Source organism: Cryptomeria japonica, chromosome 4 (assembly GCF_030272615.1).
Source record: "Cryptomeria japonica chromosome 4, Sugi_1.0, whole genome shotgun sequence".
In the NCBI taxonomy this organism is placed as follows: domain Eukaryota; kingdom Viridiplantae; phylum Streptophyta; class Pinopsida; order Cupressales; family Cupressaceae; genus Cryptomeria; species Cryptomeria japonica.
This window is the reverse complement of record NC_081408.1, coordinates 332774198-332791518: the sequence shown is the minus strand read 5'-3', so window position 1 is coordinate 332791518 and position 17321 is coordinate 332774198. Positions and strand designations below refer to the sequence as shown.

At 37.9% G+C, this 17321-nt stretch overlaps 1 protein-coding gene across 1 annotated transcript in view; it reads left to right on the top strand.

The window, feature by feature from the left end:
* The first annotated feature begins 3468 nt into the window (after window positions 1–3468).
* LOC131063587 (histone-lysine N-methyltransferase ATXR2) overlaps window positions 3469–17321 on the top strand; it is a 218216-nt gene continuing 204363 nt past the window's right edge. The window contains exons 1-2 of the mRNA XM_057997450.2: window positions 3469–3669; window positions 3777–3910. Of these exons, the coding sequence (XP_057853433.2) occupies window positions 3821–3910 (90 nt within the window). The 5' untranslated portion in view covers window positions 3469–3669; window positions 3777–3820. The remainder of the gene's footprint in view (window positions 3670–3776; window positions 3911–17321) is intronic.

The following is a 17321-nucleotide window of genomic DNA, read 5'->3' as shown; positions in this document are numbered from 1 at the left end:
AAATAGTTTTGGCTCTAACAACGATGAAACAATAGAGGAACACAAGGATAACATAAATGCAACATTAACTTAACAAAAAGAGACTAAATGAGCATAGAAACACAATAAGGGGATGGACATCAAAGTGAGTGAAAAATATAGAGTGAAATTGCAAAAGTATACAATTTTTGTTGTTACACTTACTATTTGTATTTTTTAGTTAGTCCTTCTTGCATATAGCGCAATATCATCATGACTTTTTTACATTTTAGTTCATCATTTTTTATGCTAAAGAAAGTACTAGGTTTCTTGGCACATTTAGTTTGTAATTTTTGAGAGCATATTTGTGTCCTTCATACCCACTTTCCTTCTCAAGGGGGCATGCCTAATCCACTCCATCATCCAAACCTAATGCTTGGAGCATCTTATTTTATTTTTCTTTGAAAAAACATTGCATCTTTTTGTTGCAATGCCATTTAAAAGAGATGCAAACATAGACACCTAACATTTACCATATATACATTCATGTCTAATATTTCTATAATAATTAATTAATTTCACCCACAATGCACACTAATAATTACATCCAATCATTTACTATTCAAATTAAATAAAACAAATTCACTTCCATTCATTATCAAATTAAAGAAATTAAATCTTTTTCCATCCCACTATGAAAATAAATAAAATAGTTCCACTTTTTCATTTAAAATAAACAAATAAAAATATCCATCCAAAATTCAAATAAATAAGCCCATACCATCCACCTATAATAATCAAAATAAATTAAATTAAATGAAAACGATCCTTCGCATGTGATCTAATACCTCGATAATGTCTCATTTAATCTCCACCATCCATCCATCATTTAATCTCGATATTTGTACGGTCATCCAAACACATAAATCAAGTCTTCATTCCTCCATCACATATAGTAATAACATGATTAACATATGAATATCCATCAAGCATTGGACACATCAAGAGCACACAATAAGTATACGCATACAAGTACATGCTATTAATACCTTGAAGTATCTAATGAGAAATTACATTGCTCATACTACATCACTCATATCCACGAGTAAATCCATTCAACAAAGGATATCTCTTGCTTGGTAAGTAAAGATCAGAATTATTTTGTTTGATCTTTATGTTCAATTGAATTTTTTCTTAGATATAACATGGTACAAACTCCATCTTTGGTTGATCATTCATGGTAGAAGATCATTCATATTCCTTAGCTAGAATTAATAGGTTTTGGTATGACAGATGAAATAACACATAGATTAAAAATAATATGTATTATCTAGATGATTATAATGTTCACATATTGATGCAAAGTTATTAGTTTTACATTTGTTTGAAAAAAATTAAAACTTATCAGAAATTACTCAAGTCCATTTTTTTTTTTTTTCTAACTGTTGGATTCATGTGGTTTGCACAAATACTTCTAATTATGTTCTCCTTTAACATTGATCATGTTCTACCATGAGAAAATCATATTTATTCAAAGGTTTACTTGAATGTTTTAAAGGTGCCATGCACAATTTTGGATATGTTTGGTGCCTAGGTGTATAACTAGTTTGAGAGTCTCTCTACCCCTTCACTAAATCCTAATTTTGTTTAATATTGATCCATTAAAATATCGAAAGTGTTAATTTAGAATTATAGTTACAAAAATACTTAATGAGAGTTGTAGCATTGAAACTTTTTAGGTTTAAAGTAGTTGATTTTGGAATAGATATGCATTTAGTTTATAGAAGTAATATGCATTATTTTAGTAAAAAACTTGATGTGTTCATTTTAGGAGTTAGTATAAATATACCTGGAAAAGATAACATAATCATTATTAGTTAGTGGTGTTTATAGTTTACAAAATTGTTGTGTTAATAGAATACTAACACGAGTTAATGTATAACTAGATATATGACATAGTTAAAGAATATAATAACTTATGAAGATGTCGTAATCCATACATTTTTTGTGATTGATTTAGCAAAATGGATGAATATATTGACAAATAAAAGGTGAGTAGAAGTCCACATGGCTTTGTAGGTTAGAAGTTTATTTAGGGATAAATCGTTACATGATTATTAATTTCCTCCCACATTAAACTATGTAGGAATGACAATTCATCATGCAAATTTGACTTCTTGAAGGTTGTAGTGTAGGCACTTGAAATAAAATAGATCTTATTATATGTCACATGGAGAAAATAATAACACACAAATCTAAATTAATTTTGTTTATTTTCAAACAAAAATAAGATGATCAATGATCATTTAAAAATATTTTAGATCCTTTGAAATGTTTTAAATGATAATTGAGATAATGAAAGCATTTCTCCATGGGACTGTTTTGAGATTACAATGAACCATATGATAAGATGTTTGCATTAGGAATTTAATGATTACAATTTAACTATGATGTTCACAGAATTGGAATGACAGTGATTAGGATCATTTGTTATTTAGGGTGTTTAATTGTGTAACAACGATATGCTTTGTATTAACTCTAATTATTGTTATCTTTCTTTATTTTCTATATTGACTATGGTCTTTATGCACAAACAATGATTTTATTCTCATGATGTCCTTCACTATTCATGTGCTCTTAAAGAGAAAACCAAAAAACTTAGGCAACTTTGAGTGGACGAATCGAGCGACAATTGTTACACTATGTTTCAAATAAGTCATCAATTTCAACATATTAATAAATTATTAATTATTCGATGTATTGAATTGCATTATGTAGTTTATTGTCTTTTCTTTGTATTTGATTGCTTGTTTAATTGTGTTACAAAGACATACTTTGTATTAACTTTGATTTTTTAGTATCAACTATGGCTTCTATGCACAAGCAATGATTTTGTTCTCATGATATTCTTTAATGTTGATGCACCCTTAAAGAGAAAACCAAAAAACTTAGGCAACTTTTAATGGATGTATATATTGAATTGTATTAAATAGTTTATTGTCTTTACTTCATATTTGATTGCTTAGATTGTCTTTTAACCTTGTATTCTTATTTTATTCCTATTTTCCTCCTTTGCACATAGCTAAATATAATCACAAATTTAAATAATTGAATCGACATTTCTAGAGGCCAAAAGATGGAAATAAAAATAGTCAAAAAAACCTTCAAATATTTTAATTGTCAACTCATACCATTACAAATTCAAATTCAAATTACAAAGTTTAAGTCTCACTTATTATAATTCAAATTTATATGATTTTTTTAAAAACAAATATAAATTACATCTATCATATGAACATTCACTTTAAATATCAATTACATCTGTTTACCTCAATTATTATTGAATATAAATTTAGATAAATTGATATATTAATTACCTCAATTATTATTGAATATAAATTTAGATAAATTGATATATTAATTAGAAAGCCTGAATTTTAAAACATTTAAAATTAAAATTTAAGATTTAAAACTATATACTCAAATGAACAAAACTAAACTTTGATTAATGCACTAATAACCCAACCTCTCCATTTACTTCTCTTTGAAGCCTGCAAGCCGCCAAATTTATTTCGGGCACAATACGTGTCATTCCCGTAACCTGTCCCGCCCTTATTACTGAATCTGATTTGTTTTTTATGGACTCTGTGTAGTGTTCAGGTTACATTTAATTTCAATCATATTAAACCCTGATTAAACCCTGTTGTATAGGTAGGCTCCATCTGATCTTTTTATTTTTACCAGCAAATTTGCGTTATAAATGCGTGGTTAAAAAGTCTTGAAACATGAAATTATTGACCATTGCTTAGTTTGAACAGAATTTAAGCGTTCCTGGAAGAGGGAGAACTTGTTGAAGGCTGAAATGGAAGGCAGGTATGATTCGGATTTAGAGCTCAAATATGCAGATCAGATTGCTGGGCTTCTCAGTACACCTTCACCCCAGGCTGTTGAGGTTGGTGGATTTTTTGTTTCTATTAATTGTATTTTTTTGTAAAACCTTCATTCGAATGTTAATGGCAGAGTATGACACTCCATCCAAAACAAATAAGAAAATAATATTAACGAAGAAGACCAACAAAATACAAGTATCAAGAAAAACAAGTTCACATTTTTGCTCTTGTAATTTATACAATTTTCAATATGTTATGATTGCTATTTAAAGCTAGTGTTCATAGGGCTCAGAGACTAAATCACCGGGCAGAAAAAACGACAAAGTCTAACATGAAAATGACCTTAAATGTCAATGAGACTGTAAAAGTTCAGGGTGCTTAGAGTGGATCGAGTTTACATGTCTCCAATGATGAACTATAAAGTAGAATGAAAATGAAAAATTCGTAACTAAATAAAAGATCACAGTCAATGTTGATTATTCACCAGTAGTAGCAGAAGCAGCAATAATACTATCATTTTCTCCAAGTTACGGTCGAAAATGGTACCATTTCCATCTTGCATTACCTTTAAGCTTGTTTATCTTTAAGTAATGCTGTCCTGCTTCTGCGAAGTGGCCAAGTAAGAATGTCCCAAAATCTATCACATGGAACTACAATTTAAATTATAACTACAGTTAGGTAGCCTCAAAGTGGTGCATACATAGAATTTCGTGCCATCTTAGAAAAAATGGTGACATATCAGACTAAACAATAAAACTGCCTTTGACCATAACATGAGGGATGACCATCACCGAAGTTTCACTTCAGTCCGCAATGAGGGAGGCAGAAGAAAATGGATTCTCCTTGTACAGTTTGACTAGCAGATAAGTTTTCATCTATTGTTGTAACTCGTCTTACCTATGCCAAAAGCTATCCATCCTCCTTTCTCCATTGGTTACATCCTTCCTGCTTGAACTAGATTCGAGTGAGCTGCAACCAAAGAGAGACCCGTCATCGGGACCTTACCAGTTGTCTGCTAGCAATCCAAGCTGGAAAAGCACCATTCTGGTCTATGGCGACTGTTCAGAGTTTTCTGAATAGATTCTTCCTGTTCTCTAGGCTCCCCCAACTGCATCTATGCCTCAAATTTAGGTTTGCAAGGTCACCCAATGAGCCAACGGGGCACCCAATCCATTCTTCTTCTTGCTGAATGCACAATCACCAGAGGCTCTTTGAGCTTCTGAGTTCCTCAGTTGTCTTACATAGATTATTCTCACATCTCTTTGATTTCTTTTTGCCTATTCTCTCCACCATGTTTCTCAGAGAATGAGATCATGTGGTGCAAGACTGGGATGGATCTATTGATAAGGAAAATCAAGGGCATATTCAACTTCCATAATCGTTGAGTCCTCCAGTTCAACATAGTGCCTTTTTAAGGGTTCAAACTTCAAACCCATCAAAAAGTGAGTGGATAACATACTACTTGGCAGGAATTTCTTCCTTTCAAGGGAATCATACGGGGTTTTCATCCTACTGTCAAGCTTTTAGATGCCGTGCTTCCAACCTTGTTAAAATGTCTCCAGCCCCTAGAATCCTTGTTAATACGGTAATACCTAAGTTGCCGGTACGGGTACGGGTACGTGGGTACGGTACGCTGGTACGGCATTTTTTTTAGGGGGGGCTTGGGTATGTCCGTACAAAAAAATGTAAAAATCATAAATATATACATATATACACTCTAATAAGTAGAAACAAAAATTAAATTTAGAATCCCACATATCATCCATATGCTAAACAAAACTTGGAACTATCATATATGATTCATATTGATATAACTATAAGTCTATAACAAAATTACAAACTTTGAATGTTATGATAGATATCGAATTCATTGTTCACTGGCTCAACCGTTCAACAATAAAATAACACAACTAATAATCAGCAATAGCATCATATGGGCCACTAGGAAGATCAAGATCAACATCATCATTGACATTAGATGATGTAGGTAGAGTACTGGAACCACATGCAGCCTCACTGCCACTTGCACTAGCAGCACATTGGCTATCAGACTCCCCAGAAAGTAAAGATTGTGTGGCAGCTGAAAAATCCAAATCAGTTCGCTCTGGATCTACATCCCAAAACTTTGTGCTTCCATCCTTATACTCATTTTGTTTATGAGTAAGAAGGTGCAAGTTTGAATGCACATAAACGAGCTCTTCTGCCTTACTTGCTGCCAGTCGGTTGCGTTTCACTGAGTGGATAAAGGAGTATGTGTTCCAATTTCGCTCAGATGAAGAGGAACTAGCAACCTATTGAATAATTGACACAAAGTGAGAGGGTGACAATTATAAAATAGTAAAAAATCTAAATTTAGAGAGCAATAAAAATTAAGAAACTTACTTGCGATAAAACTTTGATTGCAAGAGTTTGAAGGTTTGGTGATGTATGGCCATTGAGGTACCACCAAGCATGAGAATCCTTTTTATACTTGTCACGGAGAGCGGAAACACTTTGACCATTGGAGGCTACAAAATCAGCAAACTCACTTGTCATTAAATCCTCCATTTCAGAATCTGGGAAGAGTTTAGTAAGTGCTGTCCTACGCCCTTCACTGACTTCTGAATCTCTATATGGTGGTACCCTTGATGGCTTAGCAAGCATTTCATCACTATAAAATTTGGGAGTCAATGCAAATGCAAGAAGATGTAGTGGGGTGGTCATTTTGTTCCACCGCTCAACACAAATTGATTGAACCTCTTTGAAGAAAGTTTCTTCGGGATCTTGCTCTTTTGCATTGATGATGGCTTTCATTTTCTCAATCATCGAGTCAATGCCATCATATACCTCTCCCAAACATGGGTGATCCATGTCAGTATAACGGATCATACTCATGATGGGCTCAGTGAAACTCAAAAGATATTCCACTCGATCCCACCAAGTGTCATCTAGGATCATGCGCTTTACATTTGCTGCCCTTTCAGTATTGGATTGCCTCCATAGGGACCAACTTTGACTAATTACCATGCTAGCAAGTGGCTGTCGCACCTTCACAAGTCGCCTCAAGACGATTGTGTTGGATGCAAATCGGGTCTCGGCAACCTATTCAAAAATTAAAAATAAAAATTAGAATACAAAGAAGACATGATTAAAAAAAAAAAATTAAGTAACCATCAAAGTGAAATGTAGATTTTAAAAATTGAAGTGTTTCAATTACCTTTAGCAACTCCAACTGTGAAAATGATCTGAAAATGGCCTGTGACATGTTATGGTTTGTGATGAACATTTGGATCTCTTCAGCCTCAACATAAATTTGTTTGATCCAATCTATTTTCCTGCCTATCTTTTCTAGCATGAGGTTGAGAGAGTGGACAGCACAAGGTGTCCAAAATATGTGTTCAAACCGTGTCTCAATCAACATACCTGTAGCTCTACAATTCTTTGCATTGTCCGTTATTACTTGGACAACATTTTGAGGTCCCACATCCTGAATGCATTGTATAAGGATGTTAGCAATAAATTGTGCATCCTTCACCTGTCCCTCACAATCCACAGCTTTCAGAAACATTGCCCCTTTAGGGCACACTGCAATTACATTAATTAATGGCCGATTTTTGGTATCCTTCCATCCATCTGAAATGATGGACACCCCTGTTTGTTTCCATGAATTTCTAATGGGAGCCAATGCATTGTCTATGTTTTTTACCTCCTTTGCTAGTAAGGTGCTATGCACCTTCTCATAACCTGGCCCTGTGTACCCTTGTGGAGCCTCATTTACCTTTTTCAACATATCCTGCCAATATGGTGATCGTACCACATTAAATGACAAACCGTTTGCATATAGACATCTTCCAACGGATTGATCTGCAATCTCTCTAGCATCATTCTTAAATGCTCTCTCTAATGGTCCCCTGCTTCTCTTCACAATAACAGGTTCTTCACTAAATGGGTCCAAGAATGGGTGGCTCTCTACCACGATATTAGGAAAATCGCTATAAGATGGAGAAGTAGGGGGCCTCTTTGATTTACTTCCTCTTCCTGTCAACAAAGGATGGTTTGAGGCACGACCAACTCTTGCATCTGCTTCCTCTTGCTCTCTAATATATCCTGCTATTTCTTGAGGTGACATCCCATTTCCATTCTTTCCTAGACATGGTTTGATTCCTTGTTGGGGAATGGCACAAAAATGGGCTTTGACACGACTGTAGGAGCTAGTTTTTTTCGTACTACAGAAGTTGCATATCCATAAAAATGTTCCACCACCTTTTACTTGGTCTATTATTTTGACATATTTCCATAAAGGTGAATTTGGGTCAGTTTTGAAAGTCCGTTGAGGAGTAGAGCTTTGAGGAGTAGAGCTAGTAGTCGTTGCCATTATAATTTCTACAACAAATTTAAAAAAAATAAATTAATATTTAATATTAAACAATAGATTATAAATGTTAAATATATAAAATTAAATTTAATAATTTATTTAAAATAAAAGTGAAATTATTATAATTATGAAAGTTATTAGGTTTTTAAAAAATATTAAAATATACCTATTATTAAATTATTATTATTTTTAATATTTTAAATATGAGTAGTTTTTAAAAAAAATTATTATAGTTTAACTTTATTTAATAGTTTGTAAATTGTTTGTTAAATGAAAACAAACAATCTAATGAAAAATTATATTTTTATTAGATTGTTTGTTTTCATTTAACAAACAATTTAATTAGCAAACTATTAAACAAAAGAAAAACTAGAATAAATATTAAAATTTAACAAACTAATAAATTTTTTTAACTATAATAAAATTTAACAAACTATAGCAAACTATAATAAAAAAATTAATTTCAAACTTGATGCCGAAGCCCTCCTGCCGTGGCGCCTCCCGCCGTCGTCGCGCGCCTCCCGTCCTGCCGTGCCGTCGCCCTCCTGCCGTGGCGCCTCCCGCCGTCGTCGCGTGCCTCCCGTCCTCTGTGTTTGCGTCGCCCTCCTGCCGTGGCGCCTCCTCAAACCCCTGTGCCGTCACGCGTTAATGGTTTCAAACTTTCGCGATTTTTCGGTTTTCCTTTTTCACCATGCGTGGCGTGGAATGGTTTCACAATTTTTTATTTTTGCCTTTGCTTTAGGGTTTTAAATGTTAAACGACATATTCGACCCGTGAAAAAACCCTCGAAATTTGTGAATGATGCGGATTCGTCAAAAAAACCGTATGGAATCGCCACGTCTACACCGGATGCGTCGGGATTCGTGAGTCAAATATCGGATACGTTTCAGGGGGAAAAAATCGGTACCCTGTCCAAATCCACAGGGATTCCAGGGCGAATCCGAATCCGATACGCACCGCATCCGGATTCGTGGGGAAAATGTGAAGTACCGGTAACTTAGGATTTATTTGGATGGTGGAGCATTCTCTTAGCTCTTGGAAGATCTCCTGTGTTTGTTTGTAGTAAGCTACCTCAAATTGCAACCAATTTTTTTGCACTTCTTTCACCCACTCAGCTATGATGGTATTTTGTCATACAGTTGGCACTCTTACCGATTGCATTCTTAACCATGTCTTTTCAACAATCTGTTTGCTCAATGTGTAAAGATAGTTTTATGTGTTGCAAGATTTTTCATATTTAATGTCAATGATCAACTGTTAAAACATACATTTGAATACAGCAAATACTGTTCACTAAAATACCAATTTAAAGAGGCAATGCGTAGAGATTAAGCCCTTAAATATTTAATGTCTGAAATATATCAATGAATAATACAGTTCTGAGATGAGATCAGTTTTCAAAAAGGTAGACATAATATATTTCTGACCTTTACACTTAAACAGTTTTGAAAGTACATATTGCAGCCCTTTAGTACGAAGATATTCATGTAGCTTGAACCTCTATGTACTTGGAATATCCCTAGCCAATTTTTTTGAAATTTTTGATCAACTTAATTACAACAACTATATGAGTGATCAATTAGTTCTGAGAAAAAGTATTTGATTTGCTGAAGTAACCCTAACCAGAATGGCACCGTGTGGATGAGCATTGGTCAGAGGATCTTAGTTGCTTATGCAAAGAACTCTAACCAGTATGGCGCCGGGATGGCGAGCATTGGTCAGAGGATCTTAGTTGCTTATGCAAAGAACTCTAACCAGTATGGCGCCGGGATGGCGAGCATTGGTCAGAGGGTCCCTGAAATCTAGAACTGGAAGGAACTCAACGCCAAGTATGTGCTACCCACTCCAGACGGATAGGGGCTACCATATGACGGAGTGGAACTTAAATGCTTGAATTTAATTGATTGCAGAAATTAAAAAGACACTCGACATCCAGGATGTGCTTTCAATCCCAACAGGGAGAGGAGCTACCATAGGATGGAGGTAGATAAGATAAGTTTGGTTAGCTTGACAATTACAATCAAGATCACAGTTCAAGACTGCCAGTGCTACTGGTCAGAGTACAATCAAAAGAAATTCTTTCACAACTCCCCTTTTAGAAGAGAGTTTCTGATTCAACATAAATCTGCACATTCAGCCGCGAACCCATGGATCACTGCCAACAGCTCATTTCGTCCTCGTACAATCTTCTTTCCTTCGGAAACTAATTGCAAAATGCCTTGGTGACGTGGAAACCTGCGAAAGACTCAAACAACACTGCAAAACCCTCACAATGAAAAATGGCACGATTTCCAATGCATTTAAAATGGTACGGCTGGCTGCAAAATACGATTTGTCATTAAAAATAAATGCATGAACCAAACTTGCTGAAACCCTAGGAAATGCAACGCCTAGGTGAGGCAAATGCAAAGAACTAATACCCACAATGCAATTTTTTTGTATTTTCTGGTTGTGAACAAAACATGAAATTAGTCGCGGGAATTCTGGATGCAGAAAACTGAATGAACTATAAGCCTAAATGATTACAATGAAAACTCTGATGATAAACTACAGCTAAATGCAATTACATAGAGAATATAATCACCCTAGTTGCTATTTTTCAAGCAAGAAGAGATGCCTATGCTAGAAGGCTTCCATTCCTTGAAGCATGTCCAGAGCCAGACGGCTGCCCAAATACAAATTCTGCCAAAAGATCTCTTCAATCCTCCCAAGACTCCAATAAATAGCTTCACTTGCCTCCTCAAAACCCTAATTCGATTTCCAAGGCAAACCCTAATCCCCTCCTCAACATGGCGCCATCACACCTAGCCAAAAAGTCAATGAAATAATATAAAAATATCACCTTGGTAAGTTTCGCCATGTTTTGACTTTGGCCAAGGATAAAATATTAATTAAATCCTCCATGAGGGCGCCACCCATAAAGTCCCCCTTTTAAGTGATGTTTTTAAGTTGTTGGACTAGGCCAAGGGGGGATAAGCAACTTTATAATTATAATGATTATTTAATTAAAATAAAGTTACTTGACCACACAACTCCAAAATCTGAAGCTAGAACCTGACCATGCTCCTGGAGTTAACTGAACAGGATGTAGAGATTGCCCGATGCCACGCGAGCCCTGCCAAAAATAGAACTTACTAAAAATAGTAAATTCTGAAAACTGCTCCAAAAACTGAGATGAAGACATCGTTGCGAAGCCCTCTGAACCATCAGAAAAAGCCGACGATGAACCCATCCAAAAAGACCTCCTCAAAAATAGGAAACCCTAATTTTACCCTCCGACTGGCCTCCGAGCTTCCTAGAAAGAGACCAACGGTTGCAGAAAGGATCAGGTTTGAGAAGGGGTCATTACAGTCCGCCCTCCCCAAGATTGCTTGCCCTCAAGCAATCGCAACCCAGGATGCTGCAATATCTCATCATTTTCCCATGTTGCATCCTCCAAAGGTAGGTTCTTCCACTTCACTAAATATTCTCTGACAGTTCTATTCCTCAAAGAACGTTCTCTGACATCAAGTATCTCCTCGGGAACTAGAATCAATAGTCCTTCTTCGTCCAACGGTGGCAACTGTGAAGAAGCAACCACATTGTGTCCAAGTGCCTTCTTGAGGCGAGACACGTGGAAGACGTTATGCACTCTGCTATCTGAAGGTAGCTCTAATTCATAAGCTACAGCCCCAATCTTCCTGATGACCCTAAATGGTCCATAGAAGCGCGGTTTCAGCTTCTCAGCTCCACTCTTCTTGAGAGTAGACTGTCTATAAGGTTGTAACCGGAGGTAGACCATGTCCCCAACCTCAAAAGAACGCTCTACCCGTCTTTGATCAGCATATAACTTCTGCTGATTCTGTGCAATCTGCAAATTATCCTTTAAGGACCTCATTATGTCTTGACTCTGCTGCAATAAATCCTTGGCTAAAGGGGCTTTGCTATCCCCAAACACCAAATCTGCAAAGCTGGGTGCTTCATACCCATAAAGTGCCAAGAAGGGAGACATTTTGATTGACATATGATAGGTAGAGTTGTAGCAATACTCGCCTATATGCAGCCACTTAACCCAAGCTTTCTGCTGCTCTGACACATAATTTCTCAAGTAGCCTTCCAGCCACTTGTTCACAACTTCAGTTTGCCCATCAGTTTGGGGGTGATAACTTGTGCTTGGAGTCAACACAGTACCACTCATTCTAAAGACTTCCTGCCAAAATGTACTTAGGAACTTACTGTCCCTATCACTTACAATATTCTTTGGCAATCCATGAAGCCTAAACACTTCTCGAAAAAATAAATCTGCAACTTGGGCTGCAGAAAAAGTACTAGTAATGGCAAAGAAATGAGCAAACTTGGTTAATCTGTCAACCACCACGTAAATGCAATCCCTCCCTTGGGCCTTGGGCAACCCAGTGATGAAATCCATTGAAATGCTTTCCCATTTTTGATTGGGAATGGGAAGTGGTTGCAGCAATCCGGCGGGCAATGTATGCTCATTCTTATTCGCTTGACAAACAGGACATTCCTGAATGTAGCGTTGCACCTCCTTCTTCAGACCTTTCCAAGAAAACCTTTCGCGGATCTGCCTATAGGTCTTGAAAAAACCTTGATGGCCAGCCACTGGGATGTCATGAAAATTCACAAGGATCTTTCTTTTGAGCTTAGAATCAGCCACCAAAAAGATTCTTCCCTTATAGTGAATCAATCCCTCAACCACCTGATACTTCTCATCATGGAAAGTACCTTCTAAAATGCTGGTTGCAAACTGATTTTTGGCATAATCAGCAAGCAACATGTCTCTCCAATCTGCAGTAAGCTCACACAATGAGCTAAGATGAGGTCGTCGGGAGAGAGCATCGGCCACGACATTATTTTTCCCTTTGACATATTCAATGTCAAAGTCGTAAGCTTGCAGCTTACTCACCCATTTCTGTTGCCTCTCATTTAAATCCTTCTGGTGCATAAAATGCTTGAGGCTATTGTGGTCTGTTTTTACCACGAACTTGTTTCCCACCAAGTACTGCCTGAACTTGGCTAATGCATGCATAATGGCAAGCATTTCTTTGTCATAAATTGAATAGGATCTCTCCACACCCCTCAATTTTCTGCTCTCAAACACGATAGGGTGTTTGTCTTGCATCAGGACAGCGCCAACTCCTTCACCTGATGCGTCACACTGCAACTCAAATGGTTTGGAAAAGTCTGGAATGGCTAGAACTGGACACGAGCTCATGATTTTCTTAAATTTATCAAACACCTCTTGAGCTCTTTCGGACCAAACAAAGGCCCCCTTTTTGGTGAGATCAGTAAGAGGAGCTGCATTCTGGGAATACCCCTTAACAAACCTCCGATAAAAACCACATAGACCTAGAAATCCTTTTAATTGAGTCAAGTTCTCGGGAGGTGGCCAATCCATTACTGCTTTTATTTTCTCCGGATCCACCTTTACTCCCCCAGCACTGATTATGTGACCCAAGTACAATAACTCCTCCATTCCAAATTCACATTTGGAAGCTTTTGCAAACAAACTTTCTGACTCTAGGGTACTAAGCACTACCTCCAAATGTTTAAGGTGCTCATCCCAAGTCTTGCTGTAAATCAGGATGTCATCAAAAAATATCAGCACAAATTTCCTTAACTGATTCTGAAAGACACGGTTCATGCAAGACTGGAAGGTGGCTGGAGCATTAGTCAACCCAAAGGGCATGACTAGGAATTCAAAATGGCCATAGTGGCATCTGAAGGCTGTCTTTTCCACGTCAGATCCCCTCATCCGAATCTGGTGGTAGCCCGACCTCAGATCGATCTTCGAAAAGAACTTGGCCCCATGTAACTCATCAATGAGTTCATCAATTCTGGGAATGGGGTATCTATTTTTGATGGTGCTTTGATTCAAAGCACGATAGTCCACGCACATGCGCATGGTCCCATCTTTTTTCTTAACAAGCACTACTGCTGAAGCAAAGGGACTCTTGCTTGGGCGAATGAAACCCATCTCCAGGAGTTCTTGAATGTTCCTTTCTATTTCATCCTTCTGCCTCTTTGGATACCGGTATGGAGTTGTGATCAGTGGTTTAGCTCCTTCCTTGAGCTCTATAATGTGTTCTGAACCCCGTTCAGGGGGAGGTCCAGGAGGCAAGTCGGCAAAAACTGCACTCTTCTTTGCAAGCAGAGACTGGATATCAGGAGGTTGATCACGCTTAGCCTCAATGGGGCTTGCAGGGAGGATCATACATTCGGCAACCCATTCAACTTGATCATGACGGATCAGTCTTGCCATTCTTTTGAATGACACCACTCGCGGACCTCCATTAGACATGCCTCTTAGAACTACTCTCTTCCCATCTGATTGAAACTTTAACTCCATAGTTTGCAGATTCAAGGAGATCTCTCCAAGAGATCGCAGCCATTGAATACCTAAGACAGCATCAGTATCCCCAATGTGTACTACGTAGAAGTCATCCTTGACTTCGTAGTTTCCCAACTGCATGGTCATGTTTGAAATCTTCTTGGTGCAAGAGATATGAAATCCATCTGCAACCATGACCTTGAACCCTTCAAACTCTTCAGTTTGCAGCCCCTTCTTGGCTACTACAACTTCATCAATGAAGTTATGTGTTGCTCCGGTGTCGATCAAGGCAACAATTCGCTGCCCTTTGATCATCCCACGAACCTTGAATGATTCGTTTCTTTGAAAACTAGAGAGCTGGGCCAAGACTCCACCACACTCTTTTTCATCTCCAGATTCTTCTGGGGCTCTATCACCTTCACTTTCTTCATAATCAGATTGCTGGTCGGATAAATCAGACCCACTTTCACCAGCAGAATAATATTCAATCTGATTGAACTTAACCCCCTTTTGACAAACATGATCTTGAGACCATTTTTCCCTACACCGAAAACATAACCCTTTCCTTCTGAGTTCATTCAGGGTTTCTGGATCCAACCTGGTAACATTTGGATTGCGGTTCTTGAACTCTTGGTGTTGAGGTCTCAAGGGTGGTCTATGCTGAGGCCTTTTTCCCTTATCCCTTTTCTGAAAGGGGGAATTTGACTGAAACTTGGCCTTAGGAGCAGCCCACTCCATGTTCCTTGCCTTTTTCATGGCTTCTTGCAGTGATGGAGGGTCAAAGGCTTTGATCCAACCTTTGAGAGGTTCTGTCAACCCTTCACTAAACAAAATCACCAGTCTCCTTTCCGTGATTCCAGTCACCATGACTGAGAGCCTTTGAAACTCTGCAATGTAAGCCTCGACCGTACTATATTGTCTCAGTTGAGCAAGCTCTCTGAAATGGATTTCAGGATCCTTCTTCTCAAACCTCTCGATGAGCCTAGTGGTGAACTCATCATACGTTGTGATAGACCGATGACCAAGAGTAATGAGGCCATGGTACCACCACTCGTGCGCTACTCCGTCCAGGTGCAGCGTAGCGAACTTAATCGCTTCTTCTTCTGCCATTGGCCTAAGAGCTAGATAGTTATCCAGCTTCTGAATCCAAGCTCGGGCTGAATTAGTCTCACTCCCGTCAAAGTGTGGAAGGATGACTTTGTTGACAGCTTGGTACAAATCCCCTTGATTGAATGATCTCCTTTGGTCATAATACCTCCCTTGTCCTTTGTTTTTCCTTTTATGATCCATAAAATCATTATAGGACATATCCATTTTGATGTCATCAGGCAGAGAATCATACTCCGCTCTACCGAGTCTCAACTGCTCCACAAATGAAGCATTCTCCTCGGGATCTGGCTGGTTGATTGTAGGTGCCAGGAAAGTGGGTTTAAAGGGTCTGGAAGAAATGTTGGTATTATTAGGCACTATTCGGCCTACATGCTCATCATGCGGTTTGGAAGCACTATACTCTCCTCTATGGCCTGAGTTATTCTGAGGAGTGGTGTTCTGACCCATTTTTCCCATCATGAGGGAGACCATGTCCATCAAAGCATCCATCTTTCTTTCAAATCTCTTCCCAGGACTCAGAGATCTTTCTCTTTCCTTTCCACTATCATCTCTGTTGTGGGTGTGCCTCTCATTACCCCCAACTGATCTCTCACCCTCTGCCATATCAGATTCCTGAGAAGACTCCCAGTGAGCCCACAAGACTTTTGAGGCTGTTTGACCCTCAGGAGGCTGATGAAACTGAAATTGTTTCCCAACCTTCTTATCTTCTCTTGCCCAATATCGTTTTTCTCTGTCACTCATAGACAAGTTGCTCACAGGATGGCAGAATCTTGGCTCTGATACCACTGGAATATCCCTAGCCAATTTTTTTGAAATTTTTGATCAACTTAATTACAACAACTATATGAGTGATCAATTAGTTCTGAGAAAAAGTATTTGATTTGCTGAAGTAACCCTAACCAGAATGGCACCGTGTGGATGAGCATTGGTCAGAGGATCTTAGTTGCTTATGCAAAGAACTCTAACCAGTATGGCGCCGGGATGGCGAGCATTGGTCAAAGGATCTTAGTTGCTTATGCAAAGAACTCTAACCAGTATGGCGCCGGGATGGCGAGCATTGGTCAGAGGGTCCCTGAAATCTAGAACTGGAAGGAACTCAACGCCAAGTATGTGCTACCCACTCCAGACGGATAGGGGCTACCATATGACGGAGTGGAACTTAAATGCTTGAATTTAATTGATTGCAGAAATTAAAAAGACACTCGACATCCAGGATGTGCTTTCAATCCCAACAGGGAGAGGAGCTACCATAGGATGGAGGTAGATAAGATAAGTTTGGTTAGCTTGACAATTACAATCAAGATCACAGTTCAAGACTGCCAGTACTACTGGTCAGAGTACAATCAAAAGAAATTCTTTCACAACTCCCCTTTTAGAAGAGAGTTTCTAATTCAACATAAATCTGCACATTCAGCCGCGAACCCATGGATCACTGCCAACAGCTCATTTCGTCCTCGTACAATCTTCTTTCCTTCGGAAACTAATTGCAAAATGCCTTGGTGACGTGGAAACCTGCGAAAGACTCAAACAACACTGCAAAACCCTCACAATGAAAAATGGCACGATTTCCAATGCATTTAAAATGGTACGGCTGGCTGCAAAATACGATTTGTCATTAAAAATAAATGCATGAACCAAACTTGCTGAAACCCTAGGAAATGCAACGCCTAGGTGAGGC